The 18,392-nt window shown below is 68.6% G+C and overlaps 5 protein-coding genes across 6 annotated transcripts; 2 read left to right on the forward strand and 3 right to left on the reverse strand.

Annotated features, from left to right (window-relative positions):
- The first annotated feature begins 34 nt into the window (after positions 1-34).
- On the forward strand, positions 35-1,556 carry CUNH2orf68 (chromosome unknown C2orf68 homolog). 2 transcript variants are annotated; one of them, XM_071417831.1, is made up of 4 exons: positions 35-267; positions 359-553; positions 684-823; positions 1,294-1,556. In XM_071417831.1, the coding sequence occupies exons 1-4, from the start codon at positions 155-157 to the stop codon at positions 1,539-1,541; spliced, it is 696 nt and encodes a 231-aa protein (XP_071273932.1). In that variant the 5' UTR covers positions 35-154; the 3' UTR covers positions 1,542-1,556. The 2 variants fall into 2 exon arrangements, with proteins under 2 accessions (XP_071273932.1, XP_071273933.1); XM_071417832.1 differs by having other exon boundaries at positions 59-267; positions 359-474; positions 1,294-1,515.
- Positions 1,557-2,059: 503 nt separating this feature from the next.
- On the reverse strand, positions 2,060-4,146 carry LOC139585235 (vesicle-associated membrane protein 5-like). Its single transcript, XM_071417842.1, has 3 exons — positions 3,785-4,146; positions 3,056-3,187; positions 2,060-2,604 (listed from the first exon to the last, which is right to left on the reverse strand). Exons 1-3 carry the CDS (start codon positions 3,785-3,787, stop codon positions 2,380-2,382), a joined length of 360 nt encoding a protein of 119 aa, XP_071273943.1. The 5' UTR covers positions 3,788-4,146; the 3' UTR covers positions 2,060-2,379.
- A 578-nt stretch (positions 4,147-4,724) lies between these two features.
- VAMP8 (vesicle associated membrane protein 8) lies at positions 4,725-5,959 on the reverse strand. The gene is made up of 3 exons (XM_071417843.1): positions 5,758-5,959; positions 5,254-5,433; positions 4,725-4,930 (listed from the first exon to the last, which is right to left on the reverse strand). The coding sequence occupies exons 1-3, from the start codon at positions 5,758-5,760 to the stop codon at positions 4,787-4,789; spliced, it is 327 nt and encodes a 108-aa protein (XP_071273944.1). The 5' UTR covers positions 5,761-5,959; the 3' UTR covers positions 4,725-4,786.
- Positions 5,960-6,019: 60 nt separating this feature from the next.
- Positions 6,020-13,110, forward strand: GGCX (gamma-glutamyl carboxylase). The gene is made up of 15 exons (XM_071417788.1): positions 6,020-6,105; positions 6,191-6,409; positions 6,921-7,079; positions 7,386-7,551; positions 7,895-7,973; positions 8,048-8,154; positions 8,653-8,816; positions 9,054-9,313; positions 9,530-9,661; positions 9,945-10,096; positions 10,407-10,576; positions 10,794-10,924; positions 11,029-11,176; positions 11,683-11,872; positions 11,952-13,110. The coding sequence occupies exons 1-15, from the start codon at positions 6,090-6,092 to the stop codon at positions 12,106-12,108; spliced, it is 2,250 nt and encodes a 749-aa protein (XP_071273889.1). The 5' UTR covers positions 6,020-6,089; the 3' UTR covers positions 12,109-13,110.
- MAT2A (methionine adenosyltransferase 2A) lies at positions 12,539-17,468 on the reverse strand. Its single transcript, XM_071417814.1, has 9 exons — positions 17,334-17,468; positions 15,857-15,934; positions 15,657-15,779; positions 15,466-15,578; positions 15,247-15,390; positions 14,947-15,165; positions 14,468-14,650; positions 14,250-14,383; positions 12,539-13,914 (listed from the first exon to the last, which is right to left on the reverse strand). The coding sequence occupies exons 1-9, from the start codon at positions 17,422-17,424 to the stop codon at positions 13,812-13,814; spliced, it is 1,188 nt and encodes a 395-aa protein (XP_071273915.1). The 5' UTR covers positions 17,425-17,468; the 3' UTR covers positions 12,539-13,811.
- Positions 17,469-18,392: the final 924 nt, after the last annotated feature.

Consider the following 18,392-nt stretch of genomic DNA (forward strand, 5'->3'; position numbering starts at 1 on the left):
AACCGTCTGATGTGCGCCGAGCATGCGCGGCCACCGCTCCGGGAAGAGGCGCTACCGCGCCTGCGCGCTGCGGCGCCCCCTGGCGGCTGCCGCCGGGCCCGCGGGGCTCTTAAAGGCGCCGCGCCCCGGTACCGACCCCGCCGCCGGTACCGGGATGGAGGCCGCGCCGGCCACAGCGGCGGCCCCGGGCTGGCGCTGCCGGCCGGGGGGACGGCTGGACATGAGCCACGGCTTCGTGCGGCACATCCGCCGCAACCAGCTCGCCAGGTACCGGCACCGGCCCGGCCCTCCCGGGACCCTCATCCCCTGTGCTCCCGGTCCCCCTCACCCGCTAACCCCGCTGTCCCGCCGGTAACAGGGACGCGTACGACCGCGCGGTGCGGCAGGCGCGGGGCCGAGCGCGGACGAGGCTGACACCGGGCCCGGCGCGGCCCCGGCGGCCCGACCAGCAGGTGTACCGGCCGCACCGGGGCGGTGAGCGGGGATACCGGGGGGAACGGGGGAATCCGGGGGAACCGGGGGGACCAGCAGGTGTACCGGCCGCACCGGGGCGGTGAGCGGGGGAACCGGGGGTGGGGATGGGGATACCGGGGAATTGGGGACCCCCGGGATTGGGGATGGGGACACCGGGGAATTGGGGGCGCCGCCCCGGTGCCCCCGCTGAGGCGGTGCCGGTGCCGCAGGCGGGCCCGGGGGCGATGCCAGCGCGGGGCCCCCCCCCGAGGGCAGCGGGGCCCCCCCGGAACCGGCGCGGGGGCCGCGGCTCTTCTGCCTCGAGTACGAGGGGGACGACGGGCGGGTGACGGCCGTGATCGTGCACCAGGTGCGGCACCGGGAACGGGGAACGGGGAACGGGATGGGGGTGCCCGGGATGGGGGTGCCCATGGGGCTGGGGGGCCGCAGGTCTCAGCTGCCGTGGGTGCTGCTGGGGGGGCGGGGGGGGGGGGGGTCCCATGGGACAGGGGACATCGTGGGGGGGGGGTGGGGGTCCGTGGGGGTCCGTGGGGGTACCCTGGGGGGGGGGTGTCCATGGGGCACTTGGGGGGTCCCCGGGGATAGTGGGGGTGGCCAGGGGAGTGGGGGTGTCCTGGGGGGTCCCTAGGGACGGTGGGGGTGCCCTAGGTGGGGGTCCATGGGACAGTGGGGGTGCCCTAGGTGGGGGTCCATGGGGCAGTGGGGGTGCCACGGAGGTTCCCCGGGGGCAATGGGGTCACCCCATGGGCTCCCCCATGGGTGTGGGGCCACGGCAGGCTCCTTTACCCGGTGGCACGGGTGACACGGCGCCACTCGCAGGGGGACAGCGCCGAGGAGGTGACCCGGCGGGTGTGTGCCCACAGCCCCCTGGAGCCCCCCCTGCGCAGGGCCCTGTGCCAGCGCGTGCAGGACGAGCTCAGCAAGCGCCGGGGCACGGGGTGACGCTGCTGGCACAGCCCGGCACTGCCACCCCCGGGCACTGCCACCCCCCGGGACCCTGCTGTCCCCCCCTGGTGTCAATAAAGGTGCTGCGAGGCTCCATGTCCTTCACTGCTTGGGGAAACTGAGGCACGGGGTGTGGGGAGGGAGGAGTGACACCTGAGGGTCCCCAGGTGTCACAGTGCCACCTGTCCCCTTCAGCAGCCCAGGTGGGGTGGCCCCTGCAGTGACACTGGCTGCCAGGTCCCTCCCAGGTGCCACCATGTCCCCTCCCTGGAGTGCCCAGAGTCCCCTCCTCAGGTGCCATTGTGTCCCCAGGGTCCTCTCTGCGTCCCCTCCTGTCCCAGCCCAGGTTGGTGGCACCTGGGGCCAAGGCCAGGTGTGCCCAGGGTGAGTTCTGGGGTTCATTTGTTATTTCAGGGCCTTTTGTTGTTGTGGGGTCACCCTGGAGCTCACCCCACTGCTCTGTTTTTGTGGGGTCTCCCCAAAGAGCTCTTGGTGTTTATTTGTTGTAGAGTCTCCTCAAAACAGATCCTGGTGTTCATTTATTGCAGGGTTTCCTCAAGGTTCCGTTCTCCTGGTTTGTTATTGTGGGGTATCTCTGTATCAGATTCTGGATTCTTAACTTTTGTAGGGTCATCCCAAAGCAGATCCTGGTGTTCATTTATTGCAGGGTCTCCCTGAAGTCCATCCTCCTGGTTTGGGATCTCAGGTCTCTCCAGAGAGCTCCTGTGCTTGCTGTGGTGTTTCCCTCGAGTGGAGCTGGCTGGGTTTTTGTTGTAGGGTCTCTTCAGAGCAGATTCTGCGGTTTCATTGGTAGTGGGGTCCCCTCGAGGACGTGCCCCTGGTTTGTTAGTGTCATTGCAGGGTGACAATATTGCCCATTGCCACTGCAGGTGTCCCCACAAGCCCTGGCGTTTATTTGCCATTTATTTATTGTCCATTGTGGTCCCTCGGGCTCTGTTCTCACAGGGTCCCTGCAGTGCTGGGGGGGTGCTCGGTGCCCCCCTGCGGGGTGGGGACAGTGCTGGTGACACTCCCGGGGGACGACCGTGCCAGGGCCAGCGCCAGGGCCAGCCCCAGGATGAAGAGGAGGAGGAGGCCGAGGCCGAGGGCCACCAGGTGCCACCGCCGGTGTCTCCTGCGCTGGCGCCGCGTCACCGTGCACGTGGTGCGGGTGAAGGCCTCGCTCTGGGGGGACACAGGGGACAGGGACAGTGCCACGGGCTGCTCAGGGGACAGGGACAGACAGGGGACAGACAGGGGACAAGGACAGTGCCACGGGCTGCTCAGGGGCTGGGGGGACACGTGGGGACAGACAGACAGACACCCCCAGCCCTTCTGTGGCCCCGGAGCCGCTCCTCCCCAGGCTGGGTGTCTCCAGAGTGTCCCCAAGCACTTGGTGTCCCCCAGCTCTGTGTATCCCCACAGTGTCCCCAAGCTCTGAGTGTCCCTACAGTGTCCCCAAGCCCCTGGGTGTCCCCCAGCCCTGGGTGTCCCCACAGTGTCCCACCCCTTTGTGTTCCCACAGTGTCCCCTAGCCCTGGGTGTCCCCACAGTGTCCCACCCCTTTGTGTCCCCACAGTGTCCCCTGTGCTCCCAAAGTGTCCCCAAGCCCTGGGTGTCCCCCCCCGTGTCCCACCGCCTGTCGCAGGTCCTGGGCCCGGCTCTGCAGCTGCTCCAGGTGTCCCTCCCGCTCCAGTGCCTTGGCCACGTTCTGTCGCATCAGCTCCGCCACCTCCTCGGCCTCGCGCTGGCACCGCTCCAGCCCCGCCTGGGGACACGGGGACACCGTGGGGACACGGGGGCACACGGGGGGACACGGGGGGACACGGGGGGAGCACCGGGGACGTGGGCGCTGCGGCCAAGGGGACACGGAGGGGACACGGAGACTGGGGGAACGTGGGGACACCAACCCACGGGGACGGGCCCGGGGGGGACATGGGGACAAAGCCTGACCGTGGGGACACCGCAGGGACGATGGCACCGCGAGGGGGACACGCACGGACCTGGGGGACGGGAAACCGTGGGGACGGGGCCACCGGAGGATGGGGACCGGGGGGGACACACGGAGCACGGGGATACCGGAGGATGGGGACCGGGGGGGACACGGGCACTGCGGGGACACCAGGGCTGCGGGGGACACTCAGGGACACGGAAAGTCCCGCGCGGGCCCCCGCCCACCGCCCCGGGGACCGCGTCCCTCCCTTCGGCAGGGGGAGCCCGGGGGCGGGCCGGGACCGAGACCGGGACAGGCACCGATACCGGCACCGGCACCGGCACCGGGGGATCCCGAGCCCGGCGGCTCCCGCGGCCCCGAGCCCGCTCTGCCCCGAGCAAAGCGAAAGCGAAAGCGGCGGCCGGGACTCACCATGGTCCCGGTACCGCGGGCCGGGCTCGGTGCCGGTGCCGGTACCGGTGCGCCCGTTCCTGTACCCGTCCGGCCTCGGGCCACAGCGGCCGCCCCCGCCGGGAGGGACCGGGACCGCCCCCCGCCACCCTCGAGTGGCCGCAGTGCCGGACATGCCGGCCACAACCCGGGACACAACCCGGGACACGCCGGCCACAACCCGGGACACAACCCGGGACACCCCGGCCACAACCCGGGACACAACTCGGGACACGCCGGCCGCAACCCGGGACACGCCGGCCGCAACCCGGGACACCCCGGCCACAACCCGGGACACAACCCGGGACATGCCGGCCACAACCCGGACGGGGCTCCCCGGGACCCCCCACTGCCCCCTACCCATGTCCCCCCTGTCCCTCTGTCCCTGCAGCCCCCCTGTCCCCCCTGTCCCCCATGTCCCCCCTGTCCCCTGGTCCCCGCAGATGTGGGGCCACACCAGGACCCCGTGTCCGGGTCTCTGGGGACCCCCGGGACCCCCCCGTTTCCCCGTCCCTGCCCCTCCCCTTCTCTCCCCCCTCCCCAGCCTCCGAGGGTGGCAGTGCCACCACAGTGTCTGTCCTTTGTCCCTCGGTGCCTGGCACGGCACAAAACCACCCCCCCCCACACACACATCCCTTCATGCCAGTGTCCCCACACGTGTCCCCCTCGTGACTCCACGTCAGTGTCCCCACATCCCTGGGGCCTGTGTCCCCATGCATATTCCTGTGTCCCTATGCCTGTCCCCTCCATGTCCCCATGCCTGTGTCCCCCACCACGTCCCCATGTGTCCCCCCATGTCCCCCGTGTCCCCCACATGTCCCCCACATGTCCACCCATGTCCCCTCATGTCCCCATGCCCATCTCACCCCATGTGTCCCCCTGTGTCCCCCACCCCACACACACACACACACACAAGTCCCGCTGTCTCTCCCCCCGTCTGTATTTGGCCCCTGGGGTGGCCGTGTCCCCGTGGGGACGGTGGCTCTAGGTGGGGATGGTGCCAGTGGCCAGGAGGATGATGAGGATGAGGATGATGACGCCCACGAGGCCGAGGATGATGAGCAGCTTCACGTTCTTCCACCAGTAGCGCCGGGCCATCTTCTGCGACGTGGTGCGGAAGTGTTCCGACTGCAGGGACAGTGCTCAGGGACTGGGGACAGCCCTGGGGACAGCCCTGACACCCTGGGGACAACACAATGCCACCCCAGGGACAGCCCTGACACCCCAGGGACAGCCCTGACAGCCTGGAGAACCCAAATGCCATGCAAGGGACAGCCCTTAGCCCCTGGGGACACCTCTGTCACCTGGGCACCCCAACTGCCACCCCAGGGACATTGGATGAGGTCCTGAGGACAGCCCTGCCACTCTGGGGACAATCCTGCCCACCCTGGTGACCCTGTGCCCAATGCAGGTACCCCATACCCCCCTCACGCCCCCCGTGCTCCCCTCACCGTGGCTTCCAGGTCCTGGCTCTTGCTGTGCAGCTGCTCCAGGTTCTCCCCCCGGGCCAGGATCCTCTCCAGGTTCTGGCTCATGATGGTGGTGACCCCCTGCACCTCCTGCTGCAGCGCCCGCACGCGCCCCGAGCCCCCCGCGCCGTCTGCCACGGGGGAACCCCCCGGGACCCCCGCCTGTGGAACAGGGCAGGGCTCAGGGACATCCCCGGGACCCCCGGCTGTGACACCGGGCAGGGCTCAGGGGGCATCCCCGGGACCCCCGGCTGTGACACCGGGCAGGGCTCAGGGGGCACCCCCGGGACCCCACGTGTACCCAGGACCCCCCCACGACACCCCACAGACCCTGGTGCCAACCCGGCTGCTCCGCCACGCACACCCCGGAGCCCCCGCAGATCCCGGGGACCCCTGTACCCCCCTCCGGTGCCCCCCGTGCCCATTCCCCGGTGCCGCCCGGTGCCCCCCAGTGCCGCCCCCGTGCCCCCGGTGCCCCGTCCCCACCATGGTCCGTCCGGCCCCTCTCGGCTCCGCTCCCGCGGCGGCCCCGGACCCGCCCCGCCCGCCCGGGGCTTCCGGGAGCGGCGGCAGCGCCGGGGGCGGGCCCGGGGCGGGCCGGGGGCGCGGCGGGGTCAGGGCGGGGTCAGGGCGGGGGGTCCCGGCGGGTCCGGGGAGTTTGGAGCGGGCCCGGGGGTCTCGGTTCGGGTCCCGGGGGTGGGGCTTAACGAGGGAAAGTGGGCGGGGCTTGACGGGGTGTGGCTCTCTTGCCCCGCCCTCCTCTCAGCTGATTGGTCGTGGCGGCCGTCACGTGCAGCGGGCGGGGCGGGGTCGCGGCGATGGCGGCGGCGGCGGGTGCGGAGCGGGGCGGGGGGCGCGGGACCCCCGGGACCCCCACGACCCCCGACCGGTGACCCCTGACCTGTGACCCCCCCGGCAGGCGCGGCGCGGCGGCGGCGGCCGGAGCGGGGGGAGGCGGCGGAGCCCCCCCCGAGCCCCACCGGGACCCCCAAGGCCCCCGGTACCGGCACCGGGCCCGGGCTGGCGCGGCGGCTGCTGGGGTTCGAGCTGCGGGAGCTGACGCGCTGGCACCGCTTCGTGCGGCTGCTGCACCGGCCGCAGGACCCCGCCGCGCTCGGCGCTTTCCGCGCCGCCTTCGGTCAGCGGGGACCGGCACCGCGGGGGCTCGGGGAACCGGGGCTGGGACGGACCGGGAGGGCACGGGGGACACCGGGGGATGGGGGACCGAGGGGCTCTGAGGGGCACCGGGACAGGGGGACCGCGCACGGGGAGACACCGGGAGGCACCGGGAGGCACCGGGGGGACGGAGTGAGAGGGGCTCGAGGAGCCCGGGAGGGCCCGGGAGGGATGGGGGAGCTCCGGAGGGCTCCGCGGGGACTCGGGGGGCACAGGGAGGCTGGGGGTCCGGGGGCACCGGGAATCCGGGGGGACTCGGGGGCACCGGGACCTCGGGGGGGGCTCGGAGGATGGGGCTCGGGGCCGCGATCCGGGGGTCCCCCATCCCCGGGGGCCGGCGGTGTCCGGCCGTGACACGTCAGCATCGGAGCAAAGGTCCGGCCATGGCCCGGGCGAGAGGAGCGGTCAGCGACCGAGTGACCACTGCCCGAGTGACCACTGACCAGTGCCCCCCGTGCCCCCCGTGCCCCCAGGGCTGCTGATGGCCCTGGACGTGCCGCAGGAGCGCGGGCTGGGCCACCTGGACCAGCGGTACCTGGACGGGCTGGAGGTTTGCCGCTTCCCCTTGCTGCCCTTCCTGGCGCCGCTGCCCCTGGACTGGATGTACCTGCTCTACACCATCATGTTCCTGGGTACGGGCACGGGGGAAACCGGGGGAACGGGGGGGAACGGGATGGGAGGAACGGGGGTGGGAACGGCGGCAGGAACGGGGGTGGCATGGGGACAGGAATGGGGATGGGATGGGGACAGGATCAGGGTGGTTGGTACTAGGGCAGGAACGGGGATGGCACTGGGGCAGGAACGGGGCTGAGATGTGGGCAGGAACCACGGCAAGGGCTGGCACTGGGACGGGCACTGGATGGGCAGGGGAGCAGAGGAAGGCTGGGCACAGGCGGCAGGAGGGGACAGGGGACACACCGGGGGCCCTGTGCCCACAGGGGCTCTGGGCATCATGCTGGGCTGCTGCTACCGGCTGAGCTGCGTGGCGTTCCTGTGCCCCTACTGGTACCTGCTGCTGCTGGACAAAACCTCCTGGAACAACCACTCCTACCTCTACGGGCTGCTGGGCTTCCAGCTGGCACTGATGGGCGCTGACCGCTACGGGTGGGCACCGGGGGCTGTGGGGACACGGGGGATCCCAGGAGCAGCAGGGGGGTGACATGGGGCTGGGGTTCCCATGGGGTGGCAGAGCGTGTGGGGTCCCTTGCGCCACCACGGTCCCAGTGGGGCGGCCCAGACCCCAAGGTCCCCGTGGCGCTGGGTGCTCAGGGGGTGGCACAGGTGCCCATGGTGCCGTGTCCCCAGGGGCCATCCCTGTGGCACTGTGCACCCGCCTGGTGGGACAGGTCCTGCTGCCAGGCCTGGCTCTCTGTCCCCAGCGTGTCCCCAGGGCTGTGGCAATGGTGGCGCGCTGGGGACAGTGACAATGTCCCCCGTGTCCCCCCAGCTCCGTGGACGGGCTGTTCCGGCCCCGCAAGCGCAACGCCCACGTGCCGCTGTGGAACTACGCCCTGCTGCGTGCCCAGGTGGGTGTCCCTGCCCTGAGGCACCCCCGGGACCCCCCCGGGACCCCCAGGACCCCCTGACCATGCCCCCCCAGGTGTTCATCGTGTACTTCATCGCGGGGCTCAAGAAGCTGGACGCTGACTGGGTCGGGGGCTTCTCCATGGGGACCCTCGCCCGACACTGGCTCTTTGCACCCTTCAGGTCAGGCCAGGGCAGGGCAGGGCAGGGGAGGGGGCCAGGGGGGCGAGGGGTGAGGATGAGGAGGGTGAAGGGGGTCGATGAGGGTGCAGCGGAATTGAGGGGTCCAAAGGTGAGGATGGGGAGGGGATGATGGGGAGGGGATGAGGATGAAGGTGGGGCTGGGATGGGATCAATGGGATAGGATCAATGGGATGGGATCGATGGGATGGGATGGGATCAATGGGATAGGTTTGGGAGGGTTATGGGTTGGAGGATGAGGTTAAGGAGGTTTGATAATGATGATGATGATGATGATGGTGATGATGGGGAAGGGAGAAGGGCTGCTGGGCTGGGGATGGGATGAGGAGGGCTCCAGGGGGATGGGTTTGGGTTGAGGATGAGGAGCGTGACGCACAGCAGGAGGAAGGTGAGGGCGGCGATGGGATGGGCTGGGCGGGGCAGGGTGGGCTGCGGGCGGCGCTGGGGCCGGGCCGATGCCGAGGAAGGCTCCGTGGCCAGGCTGGTGCTGTCGGAGGAGCTCACCAGCCGCCTGGTGGTGCACGGGGGCGGGCTGGTGCTCGACCTCTCCGCCGGCTTCCTGCTCTTCTTCGACGCCACGCGGCCCCTGGCCCTCGTCTTCGTCACCTACTTCCACTGCATGAACTCCCAGCTCTTCAGCATCGGTGAGCGGGGAAAAGGCACCCCCAGACCCCCCCAGTGTGCCCAGGGCACCCCCAGCCTGGACATGGCACCCACGGGCACCCCCAGCCAGGCTGATCTCCCCCCTCCACAGCCCCCAGACCCCCCCCAGTGCTAAACAGGGGTGCCCAGATACCCCAAATCACCCTGGCTCTTTGCAGGGACGTCCCCAGTCCCAGCCAGGGGCGCCCCCAGCCCCGGTCCCTAACTGTCCTCCCCAGGCATGTTCTCCTACACCATGCTGGCCACCAACGGGCTCTTCTGCCGGCCCGAGTGGCCCCGGGGGCTCGTGGCCCGCTGCCCCCCCCGGCTGCAGGCCTGGCTGCCCAGCACGGAGCCCCCCCAGCCCAGCCCCGACTGCCACTACGGGGGCAGGAGAGCCCGGGGGGGCCTTCGGCCTCGCCAGCACCTGGCCGCAGCCTTCACCATCCTCTACGTGCTGGAGCAGCTCTTCCTGCCCTACTCGCACTTCATCACCCAGGTGGGCATGGGGAGGGACTGGGGAGGTGCTCTGGGGACACCTCTGGAGGGTGAGGAGGAGTTTGGGAGGCACAGGGGTGGACTGGGGCATTTGGGGGGCAGTTTGGGAGATGGAGGGGCATTTAGGGTATGGTGGTGGGTGTGGGGGCCCTGTCACCTCCTTGTCCCCCTGGGGTGGGGACAGCCTTGTGCTCTGTGACCCCCCATGTCCCCCCAGGGCTACAACAACTGGACCAACGGGCTCTATGGCTACTCGTGGGACATGATGGTGCACTCCCGCTTCCACCAGCACGTCAAGATCACCTACAGGGACGGGCTCACCGGGGAGGTGGGCTACCTCAAACCAGGGGTGAGTGACCCCCAGAGCTCCCAAATGCGGGCACTTCCCCCGTGGGCCTCAGTTTCCTTCATCCCTCGTTTTCCCCCGTGCCTCTGTTTCTCCTCACATTTCCCCAGCACTCATGTAACAGCCCCTGAGCCTCGTTTTTTCCTATTCCTCATTTCCTCAGTTTCCCCCATCCCTCATTCCCCTATGCCTCAGTTTCTCCATGCCACTGCCCCATGCCTCAGTTTCCCTGCGGCGCTGCCCTGTCCCTCAGTGTCCCCGTGCCTCAGTTTCCCCATTTTGGCAGGCGTTCACGCAGAGCCGGCGCTGGCGGGACCACGCTGACATGCTGAAGCAGTACTCGGCCTGCCTGAGCCGGCTGCTGCCGCGCTACAACATCAGCCAGCCCCAGATCTACTTCGACGTCTGGGTGTCCATCAATGAGCGCTTCCAGCAGAGGTGGCACACGGGGGACGGGGGGGACATGAGCCATAGGGGACAGGGCCATGGGGGACCTGTGGGTGGCTCTGGTCTGGGAGCTGTGGGTGCTGCTGCTGCTCCTTCCAGCTGACATTAGGGAGGACACAGGGTTTGGGGGAGCACAGGGACACGTGGGGGTGCCACAAGGGGGTGGCCTATCCACACAGCTGTGGTGGACCCCATGTGCTGGTATGGTCCCCTGTGCCATGAGCACTGTCACTTCAGCAGTGGTTTGGGGGCGCACGAGGGATTTGGGGGCACTGCAGGTTTTGAGCCCCTGTCCCCCCAGGCTCGTGGACCCCCGTGTGGACCTGGTGCGCGCCCCCTGGTCCCCGTGGACCCCCACGCCGTGGCTGCTGCCGCTGCTCGTGGATCTGTCGCCGTGGCGCCAGCGGCTGCAGGAGCTGGAGGCGCAGCTGGACGGACACACGGACACAGTGTTCATCGCCGACTTCCCCGGTGCGGCCCGGGGGGGCATGGAGGGGGCATGGGGCTTCAGGGGCTGGGTACCAGTCCTGAGGTTGGGGGGGTTTGGGGTACAGGGGGGTCCCTGCAGTCCGTGGGAGGGTGGAGAGGAGGACATGGGGGGTACCTGAGGCTCGGAGGGATGTGGGGGCCTAACGGGGGGGTCCTGGAGGTTTGGGGTACAGGGGGTACAGAGGCAGCTGCGTTCCAGGCCTGCACCTGGAGAACTTTGTGAGCGAGGACCTGGGGAACACGAGCCTGCGGGTGCTGAAGGGGCAGGTGCTGGTGGAGCTGGTGGAGCAGCAGCAGAACCACTCCCTGCACGAGGGGCAGGGGATGCAGGTGAGGCTGGGGTCTCTCTGCAGGATGAGGGGATGCAGGTGAGGCTGGGGGTTCCCCGGGTGGGTTTTGGGGTGCCCAGGGGTGCTGACATCCTGTTCCCCCAGCTGCCAGCAGGGCAGTACCACAAGGTGCATACGGTGTCCCCCGAGCCCTCGTGCTACATGTACCTGTACGTGAACACCACGGCGCTGGAGCTGGAGCAGAACCTGACGCGGCTGCAGGAGCTGCGGGAGCGTGTGCGCAACGGCACCGGTGAGACCCCCAAACACCCAGCCCTGGGCACCCCCGAGACCCCCAAACACCCAGCCCTGGGCGCCCCCGAGACCCCCAAACACCCAGCCCTGGGCGCCCCCAAGACCCCCAAACACCCAGCCCTGGGCGCCCCTGGCACCTCACACCTGGGAACCTCAAAATCCTTGAGGCCTTGCTTCCCAGGAGTCCAAAATCCCCATTGCATCACGCCCTGGGTAGCAGTGGGGGAGCCCAAAAGCTCCGTCAGCTCAGCCCCTGGTGACTGATGGGATCATGGAAGACCCCAGTCACTGACGCTGGGGGGAGAGCAGGGACCCCAAATTCCAGTCACCTCATTCTCTGGAGAGCAATAGCACGGGAGGATGCCAGGGACAGCCAGTCCCTGTCACTGGGGTGGGGAGATCACCCCCAGTTCCCATCACCAGACTGAGGGGGGGGATCACGGGCACCCCCAGAATCGCCAGCACCGAGCTGGGGGGATCACAGTCCCTCCCCTCTGCCCCCAGAGCAGGCCCCGCTGCCCCCCGAGCTGCGGCCGCTGCTGGGGGAGCCCCTGCCCGCGGGGGCGCCCCTGGACCCGCTGGTGTCGCTGTTCCTGCGGCGGGAGCAGCGCCAGCAGCGCAAGGAGCGCGAGGCTGGCCTGGCCCAGCGCCTGCGCCGCTTCCTCCGCAGGAAGTTCTTCCTCTTCCGCCGCAGGTCAGTCCCAGAGCCCCCGTCCCCTCGTGTCCCCCTGGCGTCCCCCGTGTCCCCCCAGTGCCCACGGCTGTCCCCGCAGTGCCCTGATGACGCTGATTGCCCTGCGGAACCTGGCGCTGGGCCGCCCGGCCCCGGAGCGCCTGGCACAGGAGGTGGCCTTCGCCACCTGGCGCGGGGAGGAGGAGGAGGCTCGGCCCGAGGGCGACGGGGGAGCCCCGAGGGGCCCAGAGCTCTGAACACCCCCAATAAATGCAGTTTTGTAAGCCAGAAATCCTCCCGTGCCTCAGTTTCCCCCCGGTGCCCCGGATTCTCCCCATATCTACCCCTCCTTCCCTGTGCGTTCCCCACTGTGCCCCATTCCCTCCATCCCTCAGCCACATTCCCTTCCTGGTTCCTCCATCTCATCTCCCCTGAACCCCAATTCCCCCATACCTGTTTCCCCATTCCCATTATCTCCCCAAACCCCAATTTCCCCCATACCCGTTGCCCCAATGTTCATTCCTGCCTTGTACTCCGCTTCCCCCACCCGTTCCCCCACACACGCTTTGTCCCCATCTCCTCCCCCAAATCCCACTTTCCCTTGCACCCCAATTTCTCCATCCCCACTGCTTCAGTTCCCAAAATCCTTCAGCTGCCCCTGTGTTCCCCCCACACACTCAAGGTGGCTCCGTCTAACCCATCGCTTTTATTGAGATTCTTTTTCTTTTTGAGTTCATTTTTGGATTCAGTGGATCAAAACATTCGGACGAAACCTCCCGAAAATAGTAAAACCAAGAAAAAAAAAAAAAACCAAACCCTCTATCCTCAAGGGCAGGGAAAGCCCCCCATGCCCCCCCCCAAGGCACTCTGGGGGCCGGAGCCCGGGCGGGCAGTAAACAAGCCGGCTTCTCTGTACCACACCGGCCACCAGCGCCGCGCCCGGGCACCCCCGGCGCTCCAACAAACCCAATCCCGCCCCGTTTCACCCCAAAGCGCTGGGGGGCTGGGGGGAGGGCGGGGGAGGGGAAGGGGGGGCTTTCGTCGGGGATCAGGAGCTGCCGGCTGAGCGCGGGGGCTTCTCTGTACTCACGCCCCCGCCTCGGCGCACAATAAATACACCAAACCTTCAAGTATCAAGCGCCAAATGCCTCCCCTTGCCCCCCAAAATCCGGACACAGTTGGGGGGGTTGGGGGGTTGTGCAGTTGGGGAGTTGCTTCAGCTTTTGGATTAAAACCCCAAAAAAAAAAAACCAAAAAAAGGTAAAATGTTTTCCTCTGGTACCGAACCCTCGGGGGGGGGGGTTGGGGGTCAGTTTTAGCGTGTCCCCCCCCCCAAAATGTGCATTTTTGGAACAAAAAGAGGTTAAAAATGAGGGTTAAGAACCAAACCCAGCACCAGCGAGGTCCCGGGGGGTGGGGAGGTGGAATGGGAAGTGTCTTCCCCACCAGCGGGACTGGGGGAGCCAAAATGAGAATCCTCCCAGTGGAATGGGGACTGTGGGGGGACACACAGGGAACCAGAACGGGGGGGTTGTGTGTCCCCCGCTGCAGCAGGATGGGGGTCCCCCTGATGTAGTGGAATTTGGGGAAAAAGGGGAGTGATAAAATGGAGTATCCCCCCACAGCAGGACTGCTGGGACCCAGATTGGGGTGGCCCTTGCCACAGAGGGACTGTGGGGGCACGGGGAGGGTGAGAGAGGGCACTTGGGCCTTTTTCCCCATCTCACAGCTCAGAGTGAAGAGAGATTCGTTAAAAACCATCCAGAGAGAACTGGGGGGACACGAGGGGGGGCTCCAGGAGAGGCACGTGGTCCCCACACAACCAAAACGATGGTGAGAGACAATGGGGGGGCCGGGGAGCCTGGGGGGGGGCCGGGAGCTCTTTCCCCCAGAGCCCACGGGCTTCTCTGTAACCTACGCCCGCGGGAGTGGGGGGAAAAGCCCTAACAATGCTCTTTTCTCAGTATTTTAGTTTTTTGGGCACTTCCCAAGGGAAACTGTCCCTACCAAAGTGGCCATAGGCTGCGGTCCTCTGATAGAGGGGCTTCTTCAGATCCAGATCCCTGGAATACACAATTCCCGACTCAGTGAGGCTGCCCCGGGCTCCTGCCTTCGCCCCTTCCTTCCCTGCCTGGCCGGGGGTTCCGCAGCGGCGCCTCCGCCCCCTCCCCGCCCCGCGGGGCGGTTGGAGCTTCCCGGGCCGCGCCCCCGGGCAGGAGCCGGGGAAGCTCCAAGCGCTCGGCTCCGGCGGATACTTACCCCGTCCGCGCCCCGAGCGCGCCTTCTCCGTCCGGCCGAGCGGCTCCGCGCCGGGTCCAGGCGCCAGGCGGTCCCCGGGCTGCTCCGGGAGGGACCCCCGCCCGCCCCGCCCCCCGGCACGGCCCCCCGCGCCCGTTACCTGACGATGACCCCGGGGCGCAGGTCGAAGTTCTTCTTGACGATCTCGAGCAGCTCGCGCTCGCTCTTCTGCGAGGTGCCGTAGTGGAAGATGGAGATGGACAAGGGGTGCGAGACCCCGATGGCGTAGGACACCTGCGGGGGAACGGGGCTGCGGGTGAGGCCGGAGCCCAGGAGCCCGAGAGGGAGGATTGGCACCCACCCGGAGCCAGCACCCACCTGGACCAGCACCCTGCGGCACAGCCCGGCCTTCACCAGGGACTTGGCCACCCAGCGCGCGGCGTAGGCGGCCGAGCGATCCACCTTGGTGTAGTCCTTGCCCGAGAAGGCGCCGCCGCCGTGCGCGCCCCAGCCCCCGTACGTGTCCACGATGATCTTGCGGCCCGTGAGCCCCGCGTCACCCTGGTGGAGACAGACAGCAGCGTCACCACCCTGTCTGCACTGCCACCAGCGCCACCGTCACTGTGCTGCGACCTCTATGGCGTTACCGCTGCCACCATAACCACGCCACCTCTGTGCCACTCTCACCACCGCTGAACCACGGTAACTGCCACCACTGTGCCACCATGGGTGTCACCATCACTGCATCAACACTTTCACCATGCTGCCACCAGCCCTCAGCACCACACCATCACCATGCCACCACCACCACCAGCACAGTGTCACTGCTGCCACCACCACGCTGCCCCGGGCTGCACCTGGGGCCCGCCGATGACGAAGCGGCCGCTGGGCTGCAGGTGGTAGATGGTGTCATCGTCCAGGTACTTGGGTGGCACCACGGCCTTGATGACCTTCTCCTTGAGGGCGTCACGCATCTCGTCCAGGCACACGTCCTCGTCGTGCTGCACCGAGATGACGATGGTGTGCACCCGGATGGGGATCACGGCCCCGCGGTCCTGCATGTACTGCACTGTCACCTGTGGGGGACACCACACCAGTCAGAGGCCAGGCGGGGACACGGGGCTGCCGAGGGCTCTGTGGAGCCACCAGCTCCTCACCTGCGTCTTGGAGTCGGGGCGCAGCCAGGGCAGGGCTCCGCTGCGGCGCAGCTCGGCCAGCTTGGCGTTGAGCTTGTGCGCCAGCACAATGGTCAGGGGCATGCACTCCTCAGTCTCGTCCGTGGCGTAGCCAAACATCAGCCCCTGCGGCACGGGGACAAGGGGGTCACACCTGGCCCTCAGTCACCCCCACAGGGAGCCCACGGCCCCGGGGCTCACCTGGTCACCAGCACCAATGTCCTCCTCGCTGCGGTCCAGGTGCACGCCCTGGGCGATGTCCGGGGACTGCTGCTCCAGGGCCACCAGCACGTTGCACGTCTTGTAGTCAAAGCCTGGGGGGACAAAGGGGGCTCTGGTGAGCCCAGTGCCAGCCTGCGCTGTCGCTGGGGCTATGGCAGCCCGGGACACACCTTTGGAGGAGTCGTCGTAGCCGATGTGCCGGATGGTGTCCCGGACCACCTTCTGGTAGTCCACGTTGGCCCGGGAGGTGATTTCCCCCGCCAGCAGGATCATCCCGGTTTTGGCCACCGTCTCTGCAGGGACAAGGGTGACGTCAGCGCGTTGTCACCTCCACGTCACCCACTGGCTGTCCTCTGGTGCCCTTACTCACCACAGGCCACCTTGGCATCGGGGTCCTGCTTGAGGTGGGCATCCAGGACAGCATCGCTGATCTGGTCGCAGATTTTATCTGGGGACACGGAGAGCAGGAGGCGTCACGGTGGCGTGGGACAGCCCAACAGAGCACAGCCCTTCCTTCCGGAGCCTCCAGCACGGGGATCAGAGCCCCATGACCCAGGAGCCCCCCAGGGTGCACACAGCCCTTGCCTTGTCCCCAGCCTGGAATTCCAGGCATGTCCAAGTTAAGCTCCAGTTCCAACTAAGGCTGAGCCCTGTGGCACCACTGAGGGGATCAGACCTGTGTGCCAGCTTCCCAAATCCGCAGCACGCCAGCTCCCAGCAGCTCTGCCTCCTGCCAAGGCTGCTCCAGCCGTACCCCACCAGACACCAGCTCCCTCCTGCTCCCGGGGGGTTTTGTGTGGGTGGGGATGTCCCAAGGGCCACCCGTGTTCCTGGGACTGCGGGTGTCCTTGGCAGCGACCTTCCAGGCAGGATCTGGGCGAGGACAAGGCAGCGCCCAGCTGGGTGAAGGGAGGAGGATGCCCCGGATGCTTTTTGGTGGGAAAGAGGGAGGAATGGGATCTCCCAGCCTCCTCCCTCAGGCAGCGTGGGGAGAGCCCCAGAGCAGGCACAGGTTGTGCCATCGGGTTGTGGGTGTTCGAGTCAGAAGGAGCAGAGCTGTGGGGCGCTATGGGGCCCGAGTGGGATCCGGAGATGATGGGAACTCGGGGGCTGCTCAACGTGCTCTGGGTGCCCGACTGGCCGGAGCTGAGAGGATTTAGGGGTTCTGGGTGTGCCGAGGCGGCGGGCATTGGGCGTTGGCAGCCGCCTCCGCAGATTAACGGTCATGTGCCCCGGAACGGCGAGGACAAAGACCGGGAGAGCCCGGCAGCGGCCGGTACCGACCCTGGGGGGCTCCAACCACCGCACCGCTGCGGCGGGACGGCACATCCGGGGAGACCCACGGGACTTCAGCACCGGCCGGGCGACACCGGCGGCAGCGTCGGGGGGCGCGGGGTGAGCTGAGGGCGGCACTCCGGCCCTCCGTGGGGTGTGTGTATGTGTGGGGGTCACCGGGCCTGTCTTAGCGCCGGCATCCACGCGGGAACGGAGCCCACGGTGGGGGGGGGGGGCGGGGGTCCCGCGGGGTGCGGGGGCACCGGGAGCTGCTTAGTCACGGCTGAGTCACGGCGGCACCGGTTCCCCCCCCGCTCCCCGTGTCCCGCCCCACGCGGGCCGCACGTGCGCGCCGGGCCCGCAATGCGGCGAGCGCGCGCCCGCCTCACACTGCGCGCGCGCCCGCCCGCGTCACCGCCCGCCCGCCCCCCCGGCCCACCCTCATTCCCCTCCATCCTCATCCTCACTTCCTTCATCTTCATCTTCACCATCCTCCTCCTCCTCGTCTCCCCCTCCCGCCCCCGGCCGCGCCTGCGCGATCGCCGCCCCGCCCAGCCCCGCTCGGCCCGCACCTGGGTGCCCCTCGCCCACGGATTCGGAGGTGAAGAGGAAGGTGCCCTCCTCGATGAACACCTCGTGGAAACCGTTCAGTTGCCCGTTCATGGCGGCTCGATGGGCGGCGACAGGCGGAAGGGGAGAGCGGGAGAACACAGGAGCAGCAGAACCCGAGCACACCAGCGATGGACTGAACGCGGCCCCTACCGCGCCGCCTCTAGTTATAGCCTCCTCGCCCCGCCCCGCTACTGCTCCGACCAATGGCGAGCGTCATACGGACCACGGGGGCGGGGAGCCAGAACCACTGCAGTCGGGCAGGGGGAGAACGTTACGTAACGTGGAGCTTGGGATCCATCTCCGGGGCAGCCCGTAGCGCCCCACAGCCAGCCGAGCACTTACCGGAGTTAAACCGTCGGTCAGGCTGTCTCCTCTGCCCTGCACGGCGCAATGCTGCGGTCGGACACCGATGTCCCCGCCGTACTCCCCCGTGGTGTCCGCATGGTGCCTCCCGCACGGCCCGGCAGCTCGAGGCGCGCGGCGGCGCACGCATGCGCCCGGCCATGGCACGGAGCGCGCATGCGCACTGATCGGCCCGCGGGCAGCGAGGACGGCCCCGCCCCCGGCCGCCGCCATCTTGCGCAGACCGGCGTCGCCATTGTGCGACCTCGGGCCCTCTGGCACCGACCCCGGCCCGGCCCGGCCCCTGCCCCTGCCCCGGTCACAACCGGTCCTGCGGCTACCCCAGGCGCTGCAGTCCGGCGGGGCGGGCCTGAGCCCGGGCAGGCCCTGATGGTGCCCTCGGCCATCAGGGCCACTTGACGCCTGATGCAACCGGCGCCCGGTGTTGCCAGTGCAGGAGCCGGCCCAGCTGCGGCTGCCCCTGCCACCGCCTCCGGGCCCGGCTCGGAGCGCCCCCGTATGCAGCTGCTACATCCGGGGCTCGGTGGGAGCTTGGGCAGGACCCACGCGGGCAGGACAGAGGGACAGCCAGGACTGACAGACCCTGACAGTCACAGACAGACGGCCCGGAGGGATGGAGATGTGGCCCCCACACAGCCAGACCTGTCTGACAAACA

This window comes from Agelaius tricolor, unplaced genomic scaffold, assembly GCF_023055355.1.
Source record: "Agelaius tricolor isolate 1412-34295 unplaced genomic scaffold, bAgeTri1.0.p SCAF_70, whole genome shotgun sequence".
NCBI lineage: Eukaryota > Metazoa > Chordata > Aves > Passeriformes > Icteridae > Agelaius > Agelaius tricolor.